At 42.0% G+C, this 20,894-nt stretch overlaps 1 protein-coding gene across 1 annotated transcript in view; it reads right to left on the bottom strand.

Moving 5' to 3' along the window:
* Positions 1 to 11,477: 11,477 nt before the first annotated feature.
* LOC147891052 (uncharacterized) overlaps positions 11,478 to 20,894 on the bottom strand; it is a 30,752-nt gene continuing 21,335 nt past the window's right edge. The window contains exon 14 of the mRNA XM_087389226.1: positions 11,478 to 12,567. Coding sequence (XP_087245352.1) covers positions 12,349 to 12,567 — 219 coding nt within the window. The 3' untranslated portion in view covers positions 11,478 to 12,348. The remainder of the gene's footprint in view (positions 12,568 to 20,894) is intronic.

Below are 20,894 nucleotides of genomic sequence, written 5' to 3'. Positions count from 1 at the left end.
GCATTATCTTATGTCTTTTTTTATTGTATTAGATGTCAAACCAAAAATCTATGACTCTCTGTGTGTGACTATTTCTTTTTCAGACAGTTTTTATCCCCATCCAGTAAACTGCCCATATCTTTCCAACCGCTTCTCTGTTTCTTATGAAACTTATATTAGAGAGAAGCCCATTTCAATGCACATCTCAATTAGTGAATATTTGATATCATGTCTTTGCTGAGAGTTATGGGTCTTTGTGTCTTATGATATTTTGGAGAGTGTTTTGAGGTAATTGTAAAGGTATCTATGGAGGAGGTGCAATGTTTCCCCAGAACCTATCCATCCGACCCAATCATCCCCTTCAAACTCCTTGATATATATCAGTTCATGTCGTGTTGAGCCGCAAGATCTTCTTTCAACGACGTATCGCTCTTCTCTTTGGCGCAGACTGGCTTGCTGAGATTATGGCCTCCGTTGATCCTTTCCTTCCCCCTATGCTTGAGTACAACATCATTTGGGATCTTACCATCTTCATTCTCATCTAAGGGAAGAAAGTATGGTGTGGTCTCTTGGTATAAAAGCTTCTTTTTAATGTCCCTTTCCTAGTGATAACTATCTCTATCACTCAGCTCAAAAGCAGTAGGAAGTGAAGAGGTGCATGAAGTTTATTACCCCCAACTTCATGTCACCTCTTTTGGTAGAGATGCCGGGTATGTTTGGTGTTGGATTCATCCCACCTTAACAGTCTCGAGTGTACTTGATTGCATGTTATGCCTAGTATAGGCATGTTTTTTCTAATGTGATAGAGAAGATGCCTGGAAGAACTCCGTTAGAAGAGATTAAACTAGAAGATTGTGAAGGTGATGCTCAAGCTATTCACACAGTCATCATGATCATATCCTTTATGTTTGCACTCTTGAATATGTTGGTGAATCAACAATGCTGGCAGCAAGCACAATGATAGATTGGGGATTGTTTCATGCACTAGCAGCTTCGTGTGAAGAAGAGTTGTCTTTGGGTAGTTTTTGACTATAACAATGGAGTGGTGATTCTCAATGCTTTCAACTTCTTTTGCTATGCAAATGATGAAGAGTACAATATCTTGAAGCTGTTATGTGCACTTCCAATTGTGAGAAGGGTAACTCTTGAATGCATGTATACACATTCATGGTGCTGGTTGGTCACTTATTTTTAAAGATTTTATTGAGGATCACATCGTCGAGGGTTTTCAACAAGTGGTTATGCATAATAAGTTTGTCTTGGTATATTAAGGCTCTGTGGGATCTTGTTTGGGATATTATTTGGATCTTGGTGTTTCCTTTTTGTGTTTCATCATGGTGAAGATTCCATTGTTTTGAGGGACCCAAGGGGAAGACCCGAAGTCTTATCTTTGGGATTTTGTTCAAGGATGCCAGCTTTCTGGATGGTCCATGAACGATCAAGCGGAGATTTTTCCTAATTTTCTTGAAGGTGTAGCCTTGAGTTAGCATGAGGCCTTGCCGGACTCTACCAAGGAGGACTAGGACCAAGTGGTGGCTGCAATGAAGCAGAGATTTGGGGCAGTGGAGTTGCCAAATGCTTTGATGTTGCAGTTGGACCGGTTCTATCAAGGAGAGGGTGAGATGGTCTCTACGTTGGCAATCCGATATGAAACTTTATGGACAAAGTATGAAAGGGCAGCTTTGCGAGCTATGGCTCTACATTATCAGCCCCTCAAAAGTCTTGTAGGGATGGAGCACTTAAAGATAAGCAAATTTGTTATGGCTTTGGAGCCTTGTCTTTGCTCAAAAGCAATGAGTAAAGATCCAACAACATACATGGAGGCACTTCGCATTGCGACCAAGAAAGAAGCTTCTCTAAAGATTGAATCCTCTTTTGTGTCTTCAATAGCTTCAACTTCTAAGGTGGAGGTAATGGGCACTCCTCAGGTACCAAAGTCCTCTGAGTTAGATCCTAATATCTCCCAATTGATGGCAGAGTTTGCTGATTTGAAATTGCATTTAGTTAATGCACGACAACCTAGAGCACCAAAGAGTGACGATAGGCCTCAAGATAAAAGTGGGGTCACTTGCTATGAATGTAATGAAAAAGGTCAGTATTGCCGCGAGTGTCCTAGATTGAGAAAGAAAGAAGAAAAGCAAGTATCCTTGTTAGAAGCTTCTTCAGGGGATGAGTAAAGAGAGGTAATGATGGCTAAACGGGGGCGTGGTAAAGCAAAAGAAGAAGAAGAAAGCAAGGAAGAAGTAGAGGAACATCGTATTAAGAAAAAGAGGGCATCTAGAAGGAGAATTAGCCAGTCAAACTTTCCTTTAGGACAAGGCATTCAAAACTATGGAAAGAATGGGGAAAGCTAGCAAGCACAAGAGTGTCAAAGAAGAAAAAGAAGAAAAGTGTCATTCCTATTGTTAAAAATGAAGATATAGATGTTGGTGATGATGTACCTGTGGTCGATGTGACCATTGATGGTCAAGTGATTTCTAATGTTTACATTGATGGAGGTGCATCGATTAATGTCATGAGTGAGAAGACCATGATAGATGCTGATTTAAAATACTCTAGTTCTACCTCTCCATATCGCATCAAATTGGCTGACAACACTAGGGTAAAGACCTTGGAAGTTGTGAAGAATCTAGAAGTAGATGTATGTGGAATTTCTGTGCCGACTACTTTTCAGGTGCTCCCTACCAAGCCAGCTGCACGTGCCTATCCATTGATTTTGGGAACGTCTTGGCTATGCAAGGTGAAGGCTATTCAAAAGTGGGATACTGGGGAATTGATTTTGCAGGGAAATGATAAGAAGGTGTGCTACAACATCAGAAGTTGCAAAAAGGAAGTTGTCAAGGAGGAGTCTTCAACATCAGAGAGTTCGAGCTCTGACTTAACCGATGATGATCAATATAATCTCTGTCTCTCTCTCTCTCTGTCTCTTTTCTCTCTTTCTCTCTCTCTCTCCCCCAAAAAAAAATAAAGAAGAAGAAGGTATTTATTCTCAAATACCCTCTCAATTTGCAATACATAGATGAGGGAATGCAAGGAATCTTCCCAAGCAAGGTGGAATTCCTCTCAAAAAACCCCTTGGCCATGAAGGCAAAGACTCACAACTCCTCTGTGCATCCAACAACCACAATTGCATGCAAGGGTTGGTGCAACCCTTGTGGGAACTTATGAAACCTTTATTTTTCTATAGAGCGATTGGCATATTGATCTCTCTTCCATTTTCTCTTGCATGTATGGTCTTGGGCATATGATCTCTCTTTTGTTGTATCTAGTATGTGTGGTTTTGAGAGTCATAGCATAATAATGGACATGTTAATTGAATGCATTGTGTAGTCTCAAGGAACGTTGGTTTTGGATAGGGTGGTCACATGCAATGTGTAAAATCTAAGATCATTAGAAACTTCCACTCATTCATTATACTATCATCAATAGAGCCCACTCTCTCCCTTCTATGTCTCTGTCTCTCACACTCTCTAAGGAGACCAAAAAGTGGCTACAATTCCATTTGAGGTTTCATTCATAGTATATTCTAGACATTGGGCTCATGTTTTATTTAGAAATTTGATGTAATCTTAAGGGGAACTATTTGCATGCACCAAGTGCCCATGTTTGTGATTGTTCAAGTGTTGGCCCATCCACTCTCCATGTCATGCAACACCAAGGAAAAAAGGTCATGGAGGAGTGGGGGGTGGCTCAATACAATGTGTGGAGGCAAGGATTCTATCATTCTGCATTGAGTGATCAAAGGATGTACCTTAAGATTTAGAAAAGAGGCATTACATCCCAATCTAGCAAGCTGGGAGATTGAACTAAAATTGATAGGTCAAAAGTTAGGATTTACTAGCTTATCCAAATCAAATATATAAAATGTATCCTTGGGGAAGTTACTATATGTAAACCCTATATATCATGCACATTGTCAAAACATAAAAATTCATGACACTATAGTGTGTTCTGTGGTAGAAGGGATAAATATAGTTATTATATTTTTCTTATTTAAAGGGGGTCCATGTAATGAAATATTTAATGGGTTAAATCTTAGGTGGACTCAATAATGGAAGGTTAACTCCTGGCCATGGAAGTGGACACAAAAGGGATATTTGCTAGGATATGTTTGATGAACGAATGTGAATTTTTTTTTGAAATTATTTGGAGTGAGTGGATGGCCTTCTAGGATGTGCAATTCTCCACATGTCGACATGCTCATTGCAAGCCATGTCAAGACCTCAACTACCACTGGAAAGTACAGGCACTTGTTTGAGTTGGCACAAGTGTATTGGCCAAAGATAAAGGGGAGAGGTCCCTTTCAACTATTTCTCCCTCACCCCATAATCCCTCACTTCCTCTCGCCCCAACTCCTCCTTCATTAGACTCTTGTACATCCCTTATCATCCATTCATATCCACTTTGTCTTTCTCCCTATGTAATCATGGCTTGTTGCCCAAGGTCAATATCTCATTGATATGATCTCAATCTTGTTAATAGTACCATATTGCATTGTGAATACCAAATATTACATTTATCTTCTTCTGGCCTATCTTATTACTCCTGCTAGTATTTTGTTTCTCTATCCCACTTGCTTTGATATGCTTATTGGTATTGAATCTCAATTTGTGGTTCCTATTTTCCTTGAATTGGTGTGAATTGTCATGCCATGTGGGGTGATATCTATGAATGATATGGGTTTTTTCAGTTGTAAAATGATAGTAGTTTAGTCCCCTTATAATGTTCATAGTCTATTTTTTAAATGACCTAACCATGAGTATTGTATGATTAAAATACAATCTTTTTCTATATAAAAATTTTTCCAAAATTTTTTGAATGATACCCTTTTGTAAATATATTTTACTAGGCATGTGATCCTCACATTTTTTGCAAGTGAAGCCCCACCGCCCCCTGTGATGCCCTCGAAGAATGTATCCATGATGGCCTTAATCTAAGTACATATTATCATCCACCTACAAGTGATGTGATGTAGGAGATGCTAATGAACCTTACTTAGGAAAATCCTTTTTACCTGATATGTAATTATTTTCTTCTTAAAATTAGTGATAACAAGATAATCAAAACAAGACTCCCATCCTGTCATAAAACACACTATTCAAAAAATTGGACTTTCTCGCTTCATTTGGACTTTTTTCTGAACTGGTCACCTCCACTCAATATCACTTCATAGACTCATAAATTGGGTATTTTGGAACACTAGATGTGTAAGTGCCACACTTAAATGGCATAATAAGCCTCAAAATTTATCGAAGTTGTCAGTTGTGACTCTACTCAATACATCATGGGTAATTTTGCAACAAAATGGATCACACCCATACAAATAGGGCTAATGAAGCTAAAAATGTTGTGGACCTCCACTCAATATGCAATATATCAAAAGCATTTGTTGAATTCAACATATAGGTGGTGTATAGATACACCATTTGATTGAATAATATATGTGAATGTGGTGTAAAGATACACTGTTTTTTAAGATTCTATGCCTTTTTTCAACATCATAGCCATGCTTATTTTTATAACTGCAAGTCCTTGATTTCTAGCAATGAATAATGCTACTCACTTCCACCTCTGTCAAACCTTCTCATCAGATTTTGATATTGCATTTTCACCTAATGGGTCAAGAAAATCCAAATGATGTTTAATATGTGCAATGCTAGGATCAAGGATTGTGATACATTTTTCAACATCATAGCCATGCTTATTTTTATAACTGCAAGTCCTTGATTTCTAGCAATGAATAATGCTACTCACTTCCACCTCTGTCAAACCTTCTTTATTTGGAATCCATTTGCGTTTCTTTTGCAAGCAACCCTCATAAGGTTGTTTCATTATATACTTGTTGGGGAGACTTTTCAAAGGATTTGGTTCATACCATAAAGCTTTAAATGTTATAGGAATTTCCTTGTCATCTCTTGCTATATGAGCAACTTTGCTACCCAAATTGGGCCACCTTGTTCATCCAACTCTGAATCTGCATCAGATGCCCAAATTGAAACAAACATACCCTCTTCAATCTCATCCTCTGGTACAAACTCTGATTATGGTTTTTCCCCCTTCCTACCACAATATTTTGGACATAAAAGGCATTGCTCAACTTCTTCCTCATCTATTGCCTTATTTGAATCCAATGTGGATCTTGGTGACGTAGCTTGTTCTGGCCAAAAAGATTCAGAGTATTCAATGCTCATTAAATTTTCTTGTTTTCGTAAAAACTTATCAAGTGCCTCAATTGACTTGATTATGATCTCCCCATTTTCTATTGCATGCTCAGGATATTTTTGCATCATACTTTGAAGATGTTTAAGAAAGGCTTCCAAGCCTTTGATTTCATCTATGTCCAATGCTTTGTTCTTTGCAAGTACAAATCTAGTTTCCTCCAATGGAGTTATTCTTTGTAATAAAGCATATAGATCCCTCCATAAATTATTGCCATCCACTGAGTAGTGCTTCCATTGCATCACTGGAATATCATTATGCATACTAAACCAAAAATAGTGTGGACTTGTGTGCCCTATTAATGCATCATCTCCTATTTTTAAATGTGACTCTTTGAATGCTCTCCAATCAACCATTCTTTCTAAGATAGCCACTTTTGATCCCTCCTTTTGAGAGTCTCCAAATTTTTTCCCAATTTGAGATGTCATATCCTCCAATGTAAGAACATCCCTTAACTTCAACTCGCTAGAGATAACACTAAATGTTTTATCAATGTCTTCATGTGTATGGCCAACAAGAAGGAAACCAACTTCCACTTCTTCAAATATTTTCAAACCAACCAGCATAGAGCATAAACCAAATATATATCTATTCTTGTTTTCTCTCCAACAGTTATCAGCTTGTATATGCAAGATGCGAGGTAAACATCCACGTGTATCTCTGACCTTCTGTATTTCTTTCATGATGGATGCTTCCACTTGGTTACTATCATGTTCATGAAAAAAATCAATCCATACATTGCACAAGAGTCGAAATCCATGCACTAATACTCCACACAAGTGTGTTTTTAGTCCACGTTTACCCTCCAATGTTGGTGGGATACATCTATACCTTGGTAATGTTGTTGTATTCCGATCCATGCAATCAATGGTAATGTTGTTGTATTCTAATCCATCCCATCAATGGTAACGCACATGGGCTTTTTGACATGCACAATCGCTTCCTCTCTCCAAGAGGCATACAAAAATCTAGCATCATGCACATGACTTAAATGGATTGTTTGCCATCTTATATATTTTCCTTGCTTGTGCTCACATTTACTATGTTCAATGGAATTTTTCAATTCATCACATGTCTTGCATTTTGAAATCCTTTGCTTTGCTAGTGTCTTCACATGGGATAACTATCCATGCCCAATTTAATACAAGGTTTCCCTTGAAATCATACTCTCTTCTCTATCTTGTAGAGCTTTATTGACTGTTTCTAGCACAACCTTCTTTGTCATTCTCAAAGGAAGATGATGTTGGCATTCCACACTTCCATTTGGCATTGTTTGGGGAAGATGAGGCTATGGTTATGCATGACCGTCATGGATTTGCTTTAATGTTGTATTTGCATTTCTAGTGCTTCTTTTGCATTTAAGCTTGTAGGCATTTCCATGAATTTTATGAACCACTTTATCTTTTACCTCTGCCCAGATGGTCCAATATGTACCATGTGATAGTCCAATTAACCATTGATATCCTTGATTACAAATGGATTTCCCATTAACCATGGGTTTCAATCTAGGTTTGTAGTGTCTTGTCCTCAAGTCCTTTTCACCTAGATGAAGAAAGCAAGAAAACTCTTGAAATAGATAGTTATGGCTATTAGGCCCTGTCTTACTCCAAATACCGAGGTGTATGGCTTCACAATCATCTTTTGCAACTTTTCTTATGCAAAGTTTCCTACAGCAAACTTGCATAAGAGTCCTTTCTATATTCTCCTCAGATAACATTACATGTCTCTTGGGTTCCAGAATCGGTGCCATGATTCGTCGCCTCTTGACACACATATTTTCTTTTTTTGAATAGTGTCTTATGTTTCCTAGTTGTGAGTCCATTATCCATTGAACCCATTTTTGTTGAATCTTCATCTTTGAACTCAAATGCAGAGTGGCATTTGGAATTATTTGAGGGCACTTTATAATATCTTGGGATTGGCAATCTAGTAGAAAAGTTCATTAAAGTCAATTTGCCAATTCCGAGTTTTGAATTGTTTCTCCTTCACAGTTAGATGTTCTTCCATCTCGTCCCTCCACTCCAGTGTGAGCATCATGGCCATGAGCAGTAATATCATCAATTCTTGTTATTGCATCGGTTATCCCATCGATCACTTCATTTGTTTAAATTGCTTTAATTCAAGGGAAATCGGAGGAATATGTGGTCTTGGTGGAGAGGAAGAGGTTATAGGGGAAAAGCTTGTGATTGAAGCAATTAGTGAATTTAAGAAGGTAGAAGTAGGAATCTTGGTGGAAAGTGGAGGGAGAGTAGGGCAAATGGATTTAGCAACTTGATAGTCCTCAAGGGATGGATTGTCAAGTGTTGGAAAAAAGTTAGGTGTAACTGGATGATAGGAGTTAGATTCTTGGATTAGGCAATAGTGTTGAGAGGCATGGCAAGGAATATGGGTTAGCATGGATTTCTGGAAAGGTGTGGAGAGGATAGTACTGGAGTTAGGGGGGGATGGGAGAAGATCATACTAGAGAGTGGCAAGATAGGGGAGATTTGATTGAAGGTATACCACATATTCCTCTGGCAAATCTTTGTCACTTCTGGTAGGCATTAATAGCTTTTATGTTGGATTTTTCTAGGAGTTATATCCCATGGAAGTTGCTGGTGATTGTTGTAGTAAGGGTAGGAAGCCTGCTACTACTCGAAGAGAGGGGCTTCCCATCAAGCATTCATATAGTAGTATTGCATCATCCTTTAATTGTATGAAATTTGCATGCACTGAGAGACAAAACGCATCCTTCTCATCTTCATCCATCTACTGGCATAGATCTTGAAGAGTCTTTGTGCTTATTGGTCTCTGGTCCAATCAAGATCAGATATTGCATGTAACATCTTGATTTGCAAGTGTTTCCATAGTATGTGTATTCTTCCTTCAAGGTGATCCCCTTGCTGGAGGACTACAACAAGCTCTTGGTATAATGTAGTGATGCCCTGTAGCAAAAGATCTTGTGCTGACCCCTCCGCATCGTCATCGGCTTGACCTAGTAGTTGAAGTTCCAACTTGGAAATTATTGCCTTTTGATTTTCCACTCTATGCACTTGTCTTTATACTTACCCTATGTGGAGGTGTGTATAAGCTTTAGACTATTGAATTGTTGAGCTGTTTTTGGATGCCCTAGAAATTGATCATTAAGCACGTGGAATTGGAGTAGCTCTTGCTCTTGAGCATCCAGTTCTGCTTTGGTGTTCACAAGTATCTCCCTTGATGCCATGAATTCCTTCTCTAGTGCTTGAATTTGATGTTTACCTTCTTTGAGGTTGTTTTGCAACTCATTGTGTGTCTATTGTGGCATGGAGTTGATCATTTCATATGACAGCTCCTTATACCTACTAGTACTAGGTACATCTTCCATCATAATGCATTTACTCAATATTGGGCTCAATTAGATCGATGGTACATGATCCATGCAAGGCAATTTGATGATTTTACTTGTGAGATAGCCTTGGATTATTCTTTGCATTTATCGAATCACTTTCCAATATCTGTGACTTTGCATTTTGGCCTCCCAAAGCATGATGTGTAGCTGTCCTGCAAAAGGCTCTTATTGGTCATTAATTTTTACCTTAAGCACCATGCCTTCGTAATTATAGTCACATGTCTTATTGATAGAATTGGATTGCATGCCTCTATAGAGACAGACTCGGCATGGGATTCTCACTTCAAGCATGCAAAATTTAATCAAGGATTATGGCAAATGCTACATTGGTAAGCTATGCAAAGTGGAAAATGCTACATTGGTGAGCTATGCAAAGTGGCAAATGCTACATTGGCTATGCAAAGTGGCAAATGCAAAGACTCAAATTTAACATTTTACTATTGTTATGTAGCATCACCCATTGTCCCTCACTGAACAATTTGGCTATCAAGCTACTCTCCATTGTTTGGCTGAGAAAGATGAATGAAAATTAAGAAAACAGCAATTATGCCCTCGTCAAAAAGCCACGCAAGATATAAACTACCTCTTCCAAGTCTTTTTTCAAAAGCGTGCATTCCTTGGCAAATGCTTTTTTTGCATCGAATACTATGCTCGAATAATTCATGGTGGATAGAGAATAAGCAACGGCTTGATGATGTTGTGCAACATTTTTTGCTTATTTTTGTACATGCCCTCCCCCTTCTTTGCCTATAGAGGTTGAAGTCGAGGACATGTTTCTTCGAAATGTTCAACCAATTATCTTCCTAGACGAGGCACATGCATTGGAGTTGCCATTTACTAATAAAGAGTTGAAAACAACATTGTCTCGACAAATCCCCGAGGTGGGATCACCTCACTATTGAGTTCTTTGCTTAATTTTTGAGATCGGTTGGGCCTTGTTCTATTTACACATGATTAATGAGGCTTGGGTTTTTGGCACTATGCCTTGGTGAGATAGTGCTTTGTAGCCCAAAAAAGTGTGCTCGCATGTGCGAGTGCATGTGTGTTTTCTGCTGCTTGCTCTATCAAGAGAAGCAATCCCCTTGCTTCCTTCCTAGTGATTTGAAAAAGAAAGACTTTTGACCTATCTTGTCCACTTTGTACTCCTCTCTGCATGTGTGCATACGTGTGGTGTGTGCGCACATGCATGTCCTTGCATGTGCACGTGTGTGTGATGTCTTTGTATCTGTGTCCTACACATACACACACACACACAGGGGGGAGAGAGAGAGAGAGAGATGATTCAAAGACTGATCATTCTCCAACCACAGTAACAAAATGCCACGTCAGCTGTTGTGTGTTCAAATACATCAACAATAAATCACTAATCCAATGAAACTGCCAACAATTGATTGAGGACATTCATCACACTTTTAAGTGTGATCCAAGAGCTTAGAAGTCATACTTGACGGAATGAGCATAGGAATTCCTCATAAACCTTATCAAAAACTTAAAAAAAAATTCGACCCAAAAAAAAAAAAAAAACATAACATAACATAACAAAAGCTATCCGTAAGCATGTCATCATGGATACAAGGATTTAAAACCTGGCAAGCACTGCTTGGGAGCTTGGATCATTTTATGGTCTTTAAGAAACAATAATCGTCATACAAGAGAAAGAACTCGCATATAGGCAGAAGTTATTTCATTTCAAAGGTAAGTTCACGCACCCCTCTGATTACTGTTTCCTCCCAAATACTCAATACCTGCTTCAGTATGTAACAAATCCAACTCATTGAATCTGCTTGCAATAAATCTGCATTATGGTATGTTTAATAAACTGACACGATACACAAAAGCAACCATTGTAGTGGATCATAAGACAATCATAATAGGATTCAAAGAGTAGTGTTGCTCCACGCTTCAAAGTTACAACTTCAATAAAATATAAAATGCCTTGAGAAGCTGTAAATGAGGGGCGGGTTGCAAACAGCAAAAGTGCTAAATTGTGGAAGGAAGAGTAACAACACAAGTAAATCTGTCAGCTAATCAGTATCCAAGTAAACCCCAAGGAATTCTAAAATATTTTGATAGGTGGTACTTTATAAAAAGGTTAAGTAAACACCATCAAGCCACAGACACACACACACACACACAGAGTAACATAATCTATTGGTTAAATACCTAGACTTCCATGTTAACAGATGCCAGCATCTGCTGTATACACCATCTATGGCTGAAAACCATCCCGAAGACCAAACAAAAATGTTAATATACTAGCTCTCAAAATAAAACAAAGGTTCATTTGCTACTGTACCCAATAAGGGATGGTGTTCCCATTTTGAAAACAACCCATTTTCCCTCTATAGTTAGCTCCATATACATTGCTTCACTTGTGAGCCTGTTGACAACCATGATCCCTTGAGCACTCTATAAAATCTCCTTCCTCTTTCATTTCAACAAACTTGCACCTGCCATTCCCAAATCTTAAGCATGGCAACCAACAAACCCCCTTGTCCAAAGATGAACAAAAAAGCACATTTGCAAACCGAGTGCCATGGATACAAATTTGAGACATCTTTTGCTACATCAACCTGGGGTATTCCTACAACACTCGCCAATGCTCTCTCACGGAGGCAATAGTCTACAAAGAAACACCTTTCTTGCCCTCGCGGTTGCCCTCATGACCCTTTTACTTTGAGGGACCAAAGGATCATTCCACAGGCACAAGAAAATAATTCCAAATCAACTCCAACTGCAAGTAGATACAAATGCGTGATCACCCTTGCACTTGAAAATTGTTATGGAGAACATCCCGCCATTAGAATAGAGAAACATCTATCTGTTGACATCTGCAGCTCACATTCCTCAAGTATTGAAGTGCTGAGGTGGGTTTCGGGCACTGAATGATGATCATGAGTGCTTAATAAAGCTTTCCTGTGAGCTAACTCTTTCTTGAACGTATCAGAAAAATGAACAGCAGCTCTCAAAATGGCTGGGTATGAAGCAGTAATGTGAAAGTTAAACTGTAAAATGATGTCAAGGTCTACCAACTGGAAACGTTACCTCTCTCTCTCTCTCTCTCTCTCTCTCTCTCTCTCTCTCTCTCATGCATGCACACAAACACACATTGTGAAAAACTGAAAGGAAGTTGTAAATCTCTGAAAAAGGACCAAACTGCAGAAAGCAGTCAATGTGAGGGTTGTAGGACCAAATTTTCTGGTTAGAAATACACAAACAAAGCAAATTGCTAACACTCCATACATTATTCAGAGCCAACCGAATAGAGGACTCCAGAATATAAGAGAAATGAAAGAAGCCTTGGCACACCTTGGAATTTTTCTTTCTAGAGCATGCGTCCTGAAGCAATCATGAAATCTATACAGATATATAAGGCTTTAACCCAAAAACAGTAAGGGAATGCCAAACAAAGGTGAAGCAGCAAGGCTGAAAGGCAAGCAACCGTTTCTAAAGCATGGCAGGGCAACCATTAACGACAAGTAGGATGGACAAAACATAAAGGGCCTCACCATAAAAGGAGGATGGGAAAAAAAAAAAGCACCAGGCCTCGCAATAAAAGGAGGATAGAGAAGAGGGAACACAAAGCCTCATGATAAGAATGTCCGAAGTCCTTCTCAAGGTATTCTAGACCTTGGATACAATTTAAATGCTCAACGTGAGTTGCTACCAACATAATGATTCTGTCCAGCATTTGACGTTAATAACCAAGGTAAATGTTTATTTTATTATAGTACTGTCAGGTTTTTGAGAGGCCTATGGACGATTAAATGAATCCACCCTCCCTCACTGTATGTTTTAAACTTACTCATAATCTACTCCTTCTTCTCTCTCGCTTACAACTCCCTCGGGAATCCCTACACCTTCAAGCTCACCAGATCATCCAAGCTTGAGTTTGGGTCATTCCCACTACAGCTCAATACAGCATTCCAAGTCATCACTTATCTATATCGGGTCAGAGGATATCGCACTTCAAGGTGACGCAGACTACCATGGTTAGCACTATCCTCTTCCATGACCTTAGCAGCGGAGGGTGACCAGAGATGCTGGTATGCACACACATGTAAGGTGTTCCGAGAGGTTGGGACTCCACATGGACAGATTACTTCCTTTCAGTATAGCATTGATGCACCATTTCTCCCGCTCGGGTACCATGAGGTTCAACCAAGTCATAGGCAAGGACATCCTACAGTTACACAAATTCAGAACCTACTTGGCACCGAGTGAGCTTTCAGTAAAGCTCAGCTTCGACAGAGATCACTGCCTGCGCATATCAATGAGGACTTCATTGATCCTCCGTGATATACTCAGATTCACCTCCCCCACTCATTGAGGATCTCTATTGGGCAGTTTTCGGGTTCATCCCATAGACTCCAGATTGAGAGTGGACGAGCTGAGGGAGTACCATGAGAGTGGAGGATTTGTACCTTGTGTGCTCTACAAGAGAGGACCATTTCATCTCCAGGTACCTAGTGTACCATGAGATCCAAGGCCGCTACTACTATCTCTTTAGAGATAGCTTCGGACTGCTCTCCCACTTCCTCTCCTATCCAGATCAGATATGCTTAGCCGCCTTCATCCATGAGGCAGTTAGGTATCGGGAGCACCTACTCATATTACATGGACGGGGACAGGGGACGCAGGTAGACCCATTTCAGAGTGCGATCATGGAGTTCTTCGAGCCAGATCGCATAGATCACAGTCCAGCGAGGTAGAGATCCAGAGCCAGCGACACGGCACTGTGCACACCAAACAGAGGGATGATATACACATCATGCTTGGGGTCATTCCTTCCACGCTTAGAATTGGGGCTCGACCTTCGCCCCTCAGTCCCCCCCGCCAGCCTCTCAGCCCCCCCACCAGCAGCCCCTCAGCCCCCCTGCCTAGCATCAGGCCCTTCCTATGACCACCACGTTGTGCCATTACCCCCCGCCTGGTCGCGTCACCATCCCGACCTGTCATGTCCCCATTGTTAATGTCGTACCTCAAGAAGGCCACCAGGGTCCCTGTCGCTCTCACGGGACAGCCTCAGCCCTACCCTAAGGCCCCGCCTTGGCTGTTGGCGCTGTCACGGGACAGCCTTGGCCACCGTCTAGGCCCCGCCTAATCTGACGGACTGCCAGAAACAGTCTCTGCGCAATACCTGCTGCTGTGGGCAGCCCCTCAGCCCACGCCTAACCACGGTGGGCACTCCAGCATACCCTCGGACCTTTAGAACAGCAAAACAAGAGTGAGACCTTGAATGATGGACCCAAGAATGGATAACAAGCTATCAAGAAGTGGGTTAAACTGAGACTCCATCAAGAAACTGCAAGAAAGAGCTGAGGCACCAAACATAATGCCTACAATGCCAACACAAGGTTTCGTAGAAGACATATGGGGCAAACAAGCTCTGGATAGTGCCATGGCAGCCCTCACGTCGTTAGGTACAGCCCACAAAACAACAAATGATGTATTAGCCTGCTTCAACAAAACATGTCTTGCACTAATTGAGAGGACTGACAGTTTGGAGGCCACAAATGTGGCTTTAATGGCTGAGAAGGCTCATGTAGACAAGACACTCAAAAATTCAAGAAACAAGGAGGGAAAATATAGGAGGAATGGAGGAAAGAAAAGGCAAAGCGTGACAAATGGGAAAAAGAGAAAGCAAGATGGGAAACCAAGAGAACCAGCCTTCAAGACAAGGTACATGCACTAGGGACTCAACTACAGCAAATGTGGGACATGCAAGTGACCTCAGAAGGGGGCTGCAAAGCAACAGAGGAACGTAGAGCAGAAAATGCAACTCTCAAGAGGGAGATGGCTGCAATGCAGGCCACAATGAATGGCAAACGTGCTGAAATTACACAACAGTTCACTAAAAGGAAAGAAGAGATGCTTGAATGGACAGCATTGGTTAAAAAGGGAGCAGCAGCCCCTAAGAAGGAGTTCATTTCAGAAACTCTCGAGGAAGAGAAAAGGAGGGCCAGCAAAGCATTGAACGTGCTGGTGAGAAGCTTGACAGTGGGAGATACTCCAATGGCAGATGCCCAAGTTTTGTTCACTAAGATGGCGTCAATCTCACGTGTGAGACAGCTTGAAGGGTAGGCAAGGTGGAGACGCCACCAAGACCTTTAGTGCTGAAACTCCGGACTGCCATGGATAGATCTACCCTCATGACTATGAGGACAACTCTGAAAGGGACAAAGATATTCTTGGATGACGACCTCACTCTCCTACAACAGGAACATAGGAGGGAGGGAATTGTACGAGTGATGGCAGCAAGAGAAGCAGGAAAGTGGGCTGCTTACAGAGATGACAAAGTGATCATCGGAGAAAGAATAGACAGGGGGGAGAAAGAGGATGGGGAATTATGATGGTGTCGGACCAATGGGCTGGGTGCACAAAGGGGGCTGAAAGGAGCAGTGTGGAATTGCAATGGTACCCTTTGGTCCGATCCTAGGGGTTTCTTGGAAACATACACCAACAGAGACATGTTCTTCTACACCGAGACCCATGAAAACCTGGAAAGAGGGCTGCCGACACTGATGGGATATATCTGGGAATCAGCCCATAGGAAGGAGATGAGGGGAGACAATGGGATACAAGGGTCAGGAGGCGTGGCTGTCCTTTTTAGAGCACACCTGAGACCACTCATATCTGTGAATCGAAGAGAGGAGCATGCACGACATATGTGGGTCGAGTTCAGCTACCAGATGCACGTCCGATTTTCATTGCAGTATGATACATCATCTTATGCACGAGAAGTCCCCATTGAAGGGCACAGCCCATATGAGACTATTCATGATGACATCACGAAGCTTTCTAGACAAGGGGACACTCTCCTTGGTGACTTCAATGCACGTACTGGAAATAGACACGTTGGTCTACTAGATTTTGATGATGATTCCCTCATAGTACCAGAGATGGATGCAGCAAAGATGGAAAAGTGAGGCAGTCAGCGCATGCCAAGCACCAGTGACAGCATAAGGGAGACATCTACTTGAGTTGGGAGCTATCCGTGACTTGATCATATATAACGGTCTTTGGAGATGGCCATCATCTAGTGGGCTCACTTATTTCCCACATGGTGGGGGAAGAAGCACAGTGTACTACCTATTGGGTCCACTAGATTTTGCCTCACGGATACGCGATTTCACTATGCCTACTCCTCCACTCGATGCCGACCACTCGTAACTTGCCTTCTGTATCTCGACCGTCGTGAGAAGGGGCCCCCCCCCTACCACTCGTGTTCAAATCCATTTTGATCGTGCTCTTAACCCAGTATACGTGAGCCACCTGGCCTCGGAGCTTCTAGATCTTACTTGGAGATGGGATGGACCTCGCCCATGCCTCAAATATCCTTATCTCAGTGATACAGGAGGCTGCCACCAGATCCTTTCCCACGACTCGATCTGCACGTGTCCCAAACGGGAATATGCCCCAAAACCCCTGGTTTGACGACGAGTGCAGAGATGAGAGCCCACCTCACACGTGCGAGAGCATTGGGACATTTGACTTCACCAGACACACAATGGATCTCACGCCGAGTGACAAGGCATAAGAAGCAGGCTTTCCTCATACACAGGTTGGATGACTTGATCGGATCCTTTCGCGGAGGGGACCCTAGGGGCTCTTATCGGAGGGGAAGCCGCCCATCCCTATCATAGATCCAGCTGTTTGGCGCACATATGCATGCTCCCTCTATGATGTCCTAGGTCATATGCCACTTGATATGTCCTCTATGCCCAGACCCACTACGTGTCACTTGTTTACTGCACAGAATGTACGAGCTGCCCTCCTCCGGCTTCATAACCAGAGATCACCATACCATGAGAGACTACGCATTGAGCACTTTGCACATGGGTAGGAGGTCTTGACCTCGCTTCTAGCACAAATGTTCCATCATGCAGTATGCTATGGCTTCCCGTCTACATAGAGCACTAGCACCATAGTACCGATACACAAGGCAGGTGATCCCATGGACACTGAGAACTACCTTACTCTTATGATTGGCCACACTCTGGCTAAGATATATGGATCGGTACGACAGGGAGATCAACAACCACACAGAGGGCCATGGGCAGCGGGCTCTTGGGCAGGCAGGTTTTTAGAGACGGCACTCCACCTTGGACCACATCTTCACCTCGAGGACTATCATTGAGGAGGTTTTTAGAGACAGCACTCCACCTTGGACCACATCTTCACTTCGAGGGCTATCATTGAGGAGGTGAAGTCGAGTCACCAGAAAAGTCCACACTTGCTTTGTAGACTTTCGTAAGGCGTTTGATACTATCCCACGTTCCCACTTGATCAGGAGGTTACAGGAGTTGTAGCTCCCAGAGATCATGAATTGGGGGGTTGTGAGTCTATATGAATCCGTCAGAGGGAGAGGAGAGTACGTGCCCCAAGAGGTCTATCAGATTGGGTTGAGAGCACTATCGGACTGAAGCAAGGCGGCCCCCTCTCACCGTCTCTCTTCGGGCTGTATCGATGAGATTACATCCTTTGTAGATCGTCTAGGTGGCGAGGGTTCACTTATGGCTGACCTAATGGTGCAGATGCTCCTGTACGCAGATGACATAGTCCTCATATCATCCTCAGCAAAGGCATTGCAGAAACACCTAGAGGCTCTGGAGATGTTCTGCAGAGAGATGGATGTGATACCTTGCATGGGAATTAATTTTACCAAATCTAAGGCCCATGTAACGTATCATACCCATTGGATATCATTTTCATGGTTGGGTATGCATATTTTCCTTTTTCTCACCATCTATTATGCATGAGTGTTTTAAAATATGCATCGGGGTGCTTCTATATTATGTGCATGTCGCTGTTGTAGGTCCACCCCATCCAACTATCCGTTCATCCCCAATTGTCCACCGGATCTAGAAGCATCCAACCGTAGAGGGGAGTTAGGTGCAGAGGAGGGGTATCTTCATACAGAGTGGTATATTGGCATGGCACATAGGAGGTAATATTGGCATTAATAAGGAGCAAGTGGATGTTTGAGAGACATTGAAGTGACATTGGAGAATCTAGCCTCCTATATAATTGTATACCCAGCTTTTGGTTAATAGAGAAATACATGGTTTGGGAGTTAATGCTTGGTTATTGAGCTCCTCTTGGAAATACCAAGGGTTGCACAAATCTTGCAAGTCCTTCTTTCTCTCTCTATTTTTATACATTTCTTGTTGAGGGCATCTCCCCAACACTATGGTAACCACTAGGTTCTTGACAATGCTGCCTTTTGTGATGAGACCTTTGGCCTTTGAGCCATTTTGCCTTTCATCCTTGTCTCTACCTTCTGTAGGCATTTTGCAAATGAATGGAAGGCCACCCAATCTATTGTATAGCTTGCATAGACATGCAACTCCAAATGAGGGATGGTGCTAAATTAAGCTCTCCAAAATAGACTAGTCATTCTGGGATCTCAATCACTGACAATGGACTTAGGCATACCATGGTTTTACGAACCGGAATGAAATGAGCTTGCTTGCTGAATCTATGAATGATAGTCCAAATCCCATCATTTCCTCACTTTGATCTTGGCAAATCAAAAATGAAGTCCATTGCAATACTTTCCCACAGTGCCTGAGGCATGGGAAGAGGCATTAGTAGGCCATGTGCCTTCTGTCTATCATACTTCAATTTCTGACACGTAAGGCATTCAGTAACAAACTGATGTATATCTTTCCGTATCCCTAGCCAAAAGAAGTACCTCTCTAGTGCTTGAGTTGTTGCTGTAATTCCTCTATGCCCAGCATAGGGAGGTATATGGCATTCTTTTTCCTCATCTCTTGGGTGATGCATAAGCAGTCATCTTTCATTAGATACCCATCTTTCAAGGAATAGTGACTGGTGGACTGCCCCTCTTGCATTTGGTGTAAAATCTCACCAAAATCTGCATCATTAGCATATTGCTCCCTCAATTATGTCATCGAAGAAGGTACCAGTGAACTGTCTGTAGGGTCCGAAGATGTGTATTGAAAGTAGATGGGGCATCAGTCAATCCAAAAGGCATCGCCACATATTCATACAACCCAAAAGTAGTGCGTTGTCTTAAGGCTGTATCCTCACTTGGTCATAGCCACTCTTTAAGTCTATCCTGCTGAAAATTGAAGCCCCATTTAACTGATCCAGCACATCATCAACGTGCACAATAGAGAATCTATTCTTGATGGTCATTTTGTTCAGTGCACGGTAATCGACGCACATGCGGAATGAGCCATCATTCTTCTGTACAGTACAGGGGAACAAAAAGGAGAAGAACTGGGCTGAATCAGCCCTTTGGACAACAAGTCCTGCACCTGAGTCATAATCTCTTCTCGCTGAGTTGCACTAACTTTGTATGGGGGCCTATTGGGTGTCTCACTACCAAGAATGAGTTCTATGCCATGATCCTCAGGTCTCTCAGGGGGTAACTCCCCTGGCAAAGCGTCAGAAAAACAATCTTTAAAATTTTCAAGAAACTAGAATTTATTCTGATCTGCCTCACTTATTTCAGCATGCATTTCCATATCTCTCTCTTTTACAAAAACCATGTAAGCTGAAACAACAGACTTTATTTCTTTTCCAACAGAACTATTTGATACAATGGGAATAGTTTCCCCTCTATTCCTAGCAACCACATGATGTACTTTGCCCTTATGTACAAACTCGAGCACTCTATCAGGAAGAGTCAACTTCACTGCTTGCGATGAAACCAAGGCATACCCAAAGACTACATCATGAAGTTTCAGTGGAGAAATGAAGAAGTCTTCCTCATCCACAACTCTGTACATGAAGACGGAGCTTCCCTATCAAGGGAGTGACTGGCACATGGTTCCCACAGAACATCTGATCGGCATCCAAAGCCCTGCCCAACTCCTCCGTCTTTATTCCCAGCCTCAGGGCTAGATCCTCTGATATAAAGTTATCAGTAGCCCCTAGATCAAATAAAATCAGTGCTTGCTGGGTTTTTACTTTGCCCCATAATAGCAGCAATTCTCGTTTCTCTGGGTTTGAAACATGACCCAGTATGTCAGGATTTCCTCCTGCCATTGGCTTGTGCGGTCCCCGTGGCTTCTCTACCTCTTTTCCTTCGGAGTTGAAGGCTTTTCTGGGCACTGGGCAGCCACATGCCCCTCTTTGTTGCATCTGAAGCATTTACCCTCTTTCCTGAAAGTTTCAATCTGTTCAGGGATAAATTGTTGTCTTCCCTTATAGGGCTTTTGTACCTGGTTTCCCCTCGGCTTCTGAGGCTGAAATCCCCTCTTCTGAGCCTTGGGAAACTCTCTTGTTTCAAACTTGGGGGTCGCTCGCTTTTTATCCCCCGGTTTCCCTGCCTATAGTGAAGGCACGCTAGTAG

The sequence above is a fragment of the Dipteris shenzhenensis genome, chromosome 18 (assembly GCF_047967505.1).
Source record: "Dipteris shenzhenensis isolate YYH24624 ecotype China chromosome 18, Dip_SZ_1.0, whole genome shotgun sequence".
Lineage (NCBI taxonomy): Eukaryota > Viridiplantae > Streptophyta > Polypodiopsida > Gleicheniales > Dipteridaceae > Dipteris > Dipteris shenzhenensis.
Note: the sequence above shows the minus strand (reverse complement) of the source record. Positions and strands in the feature narration are given on the sequence as shown.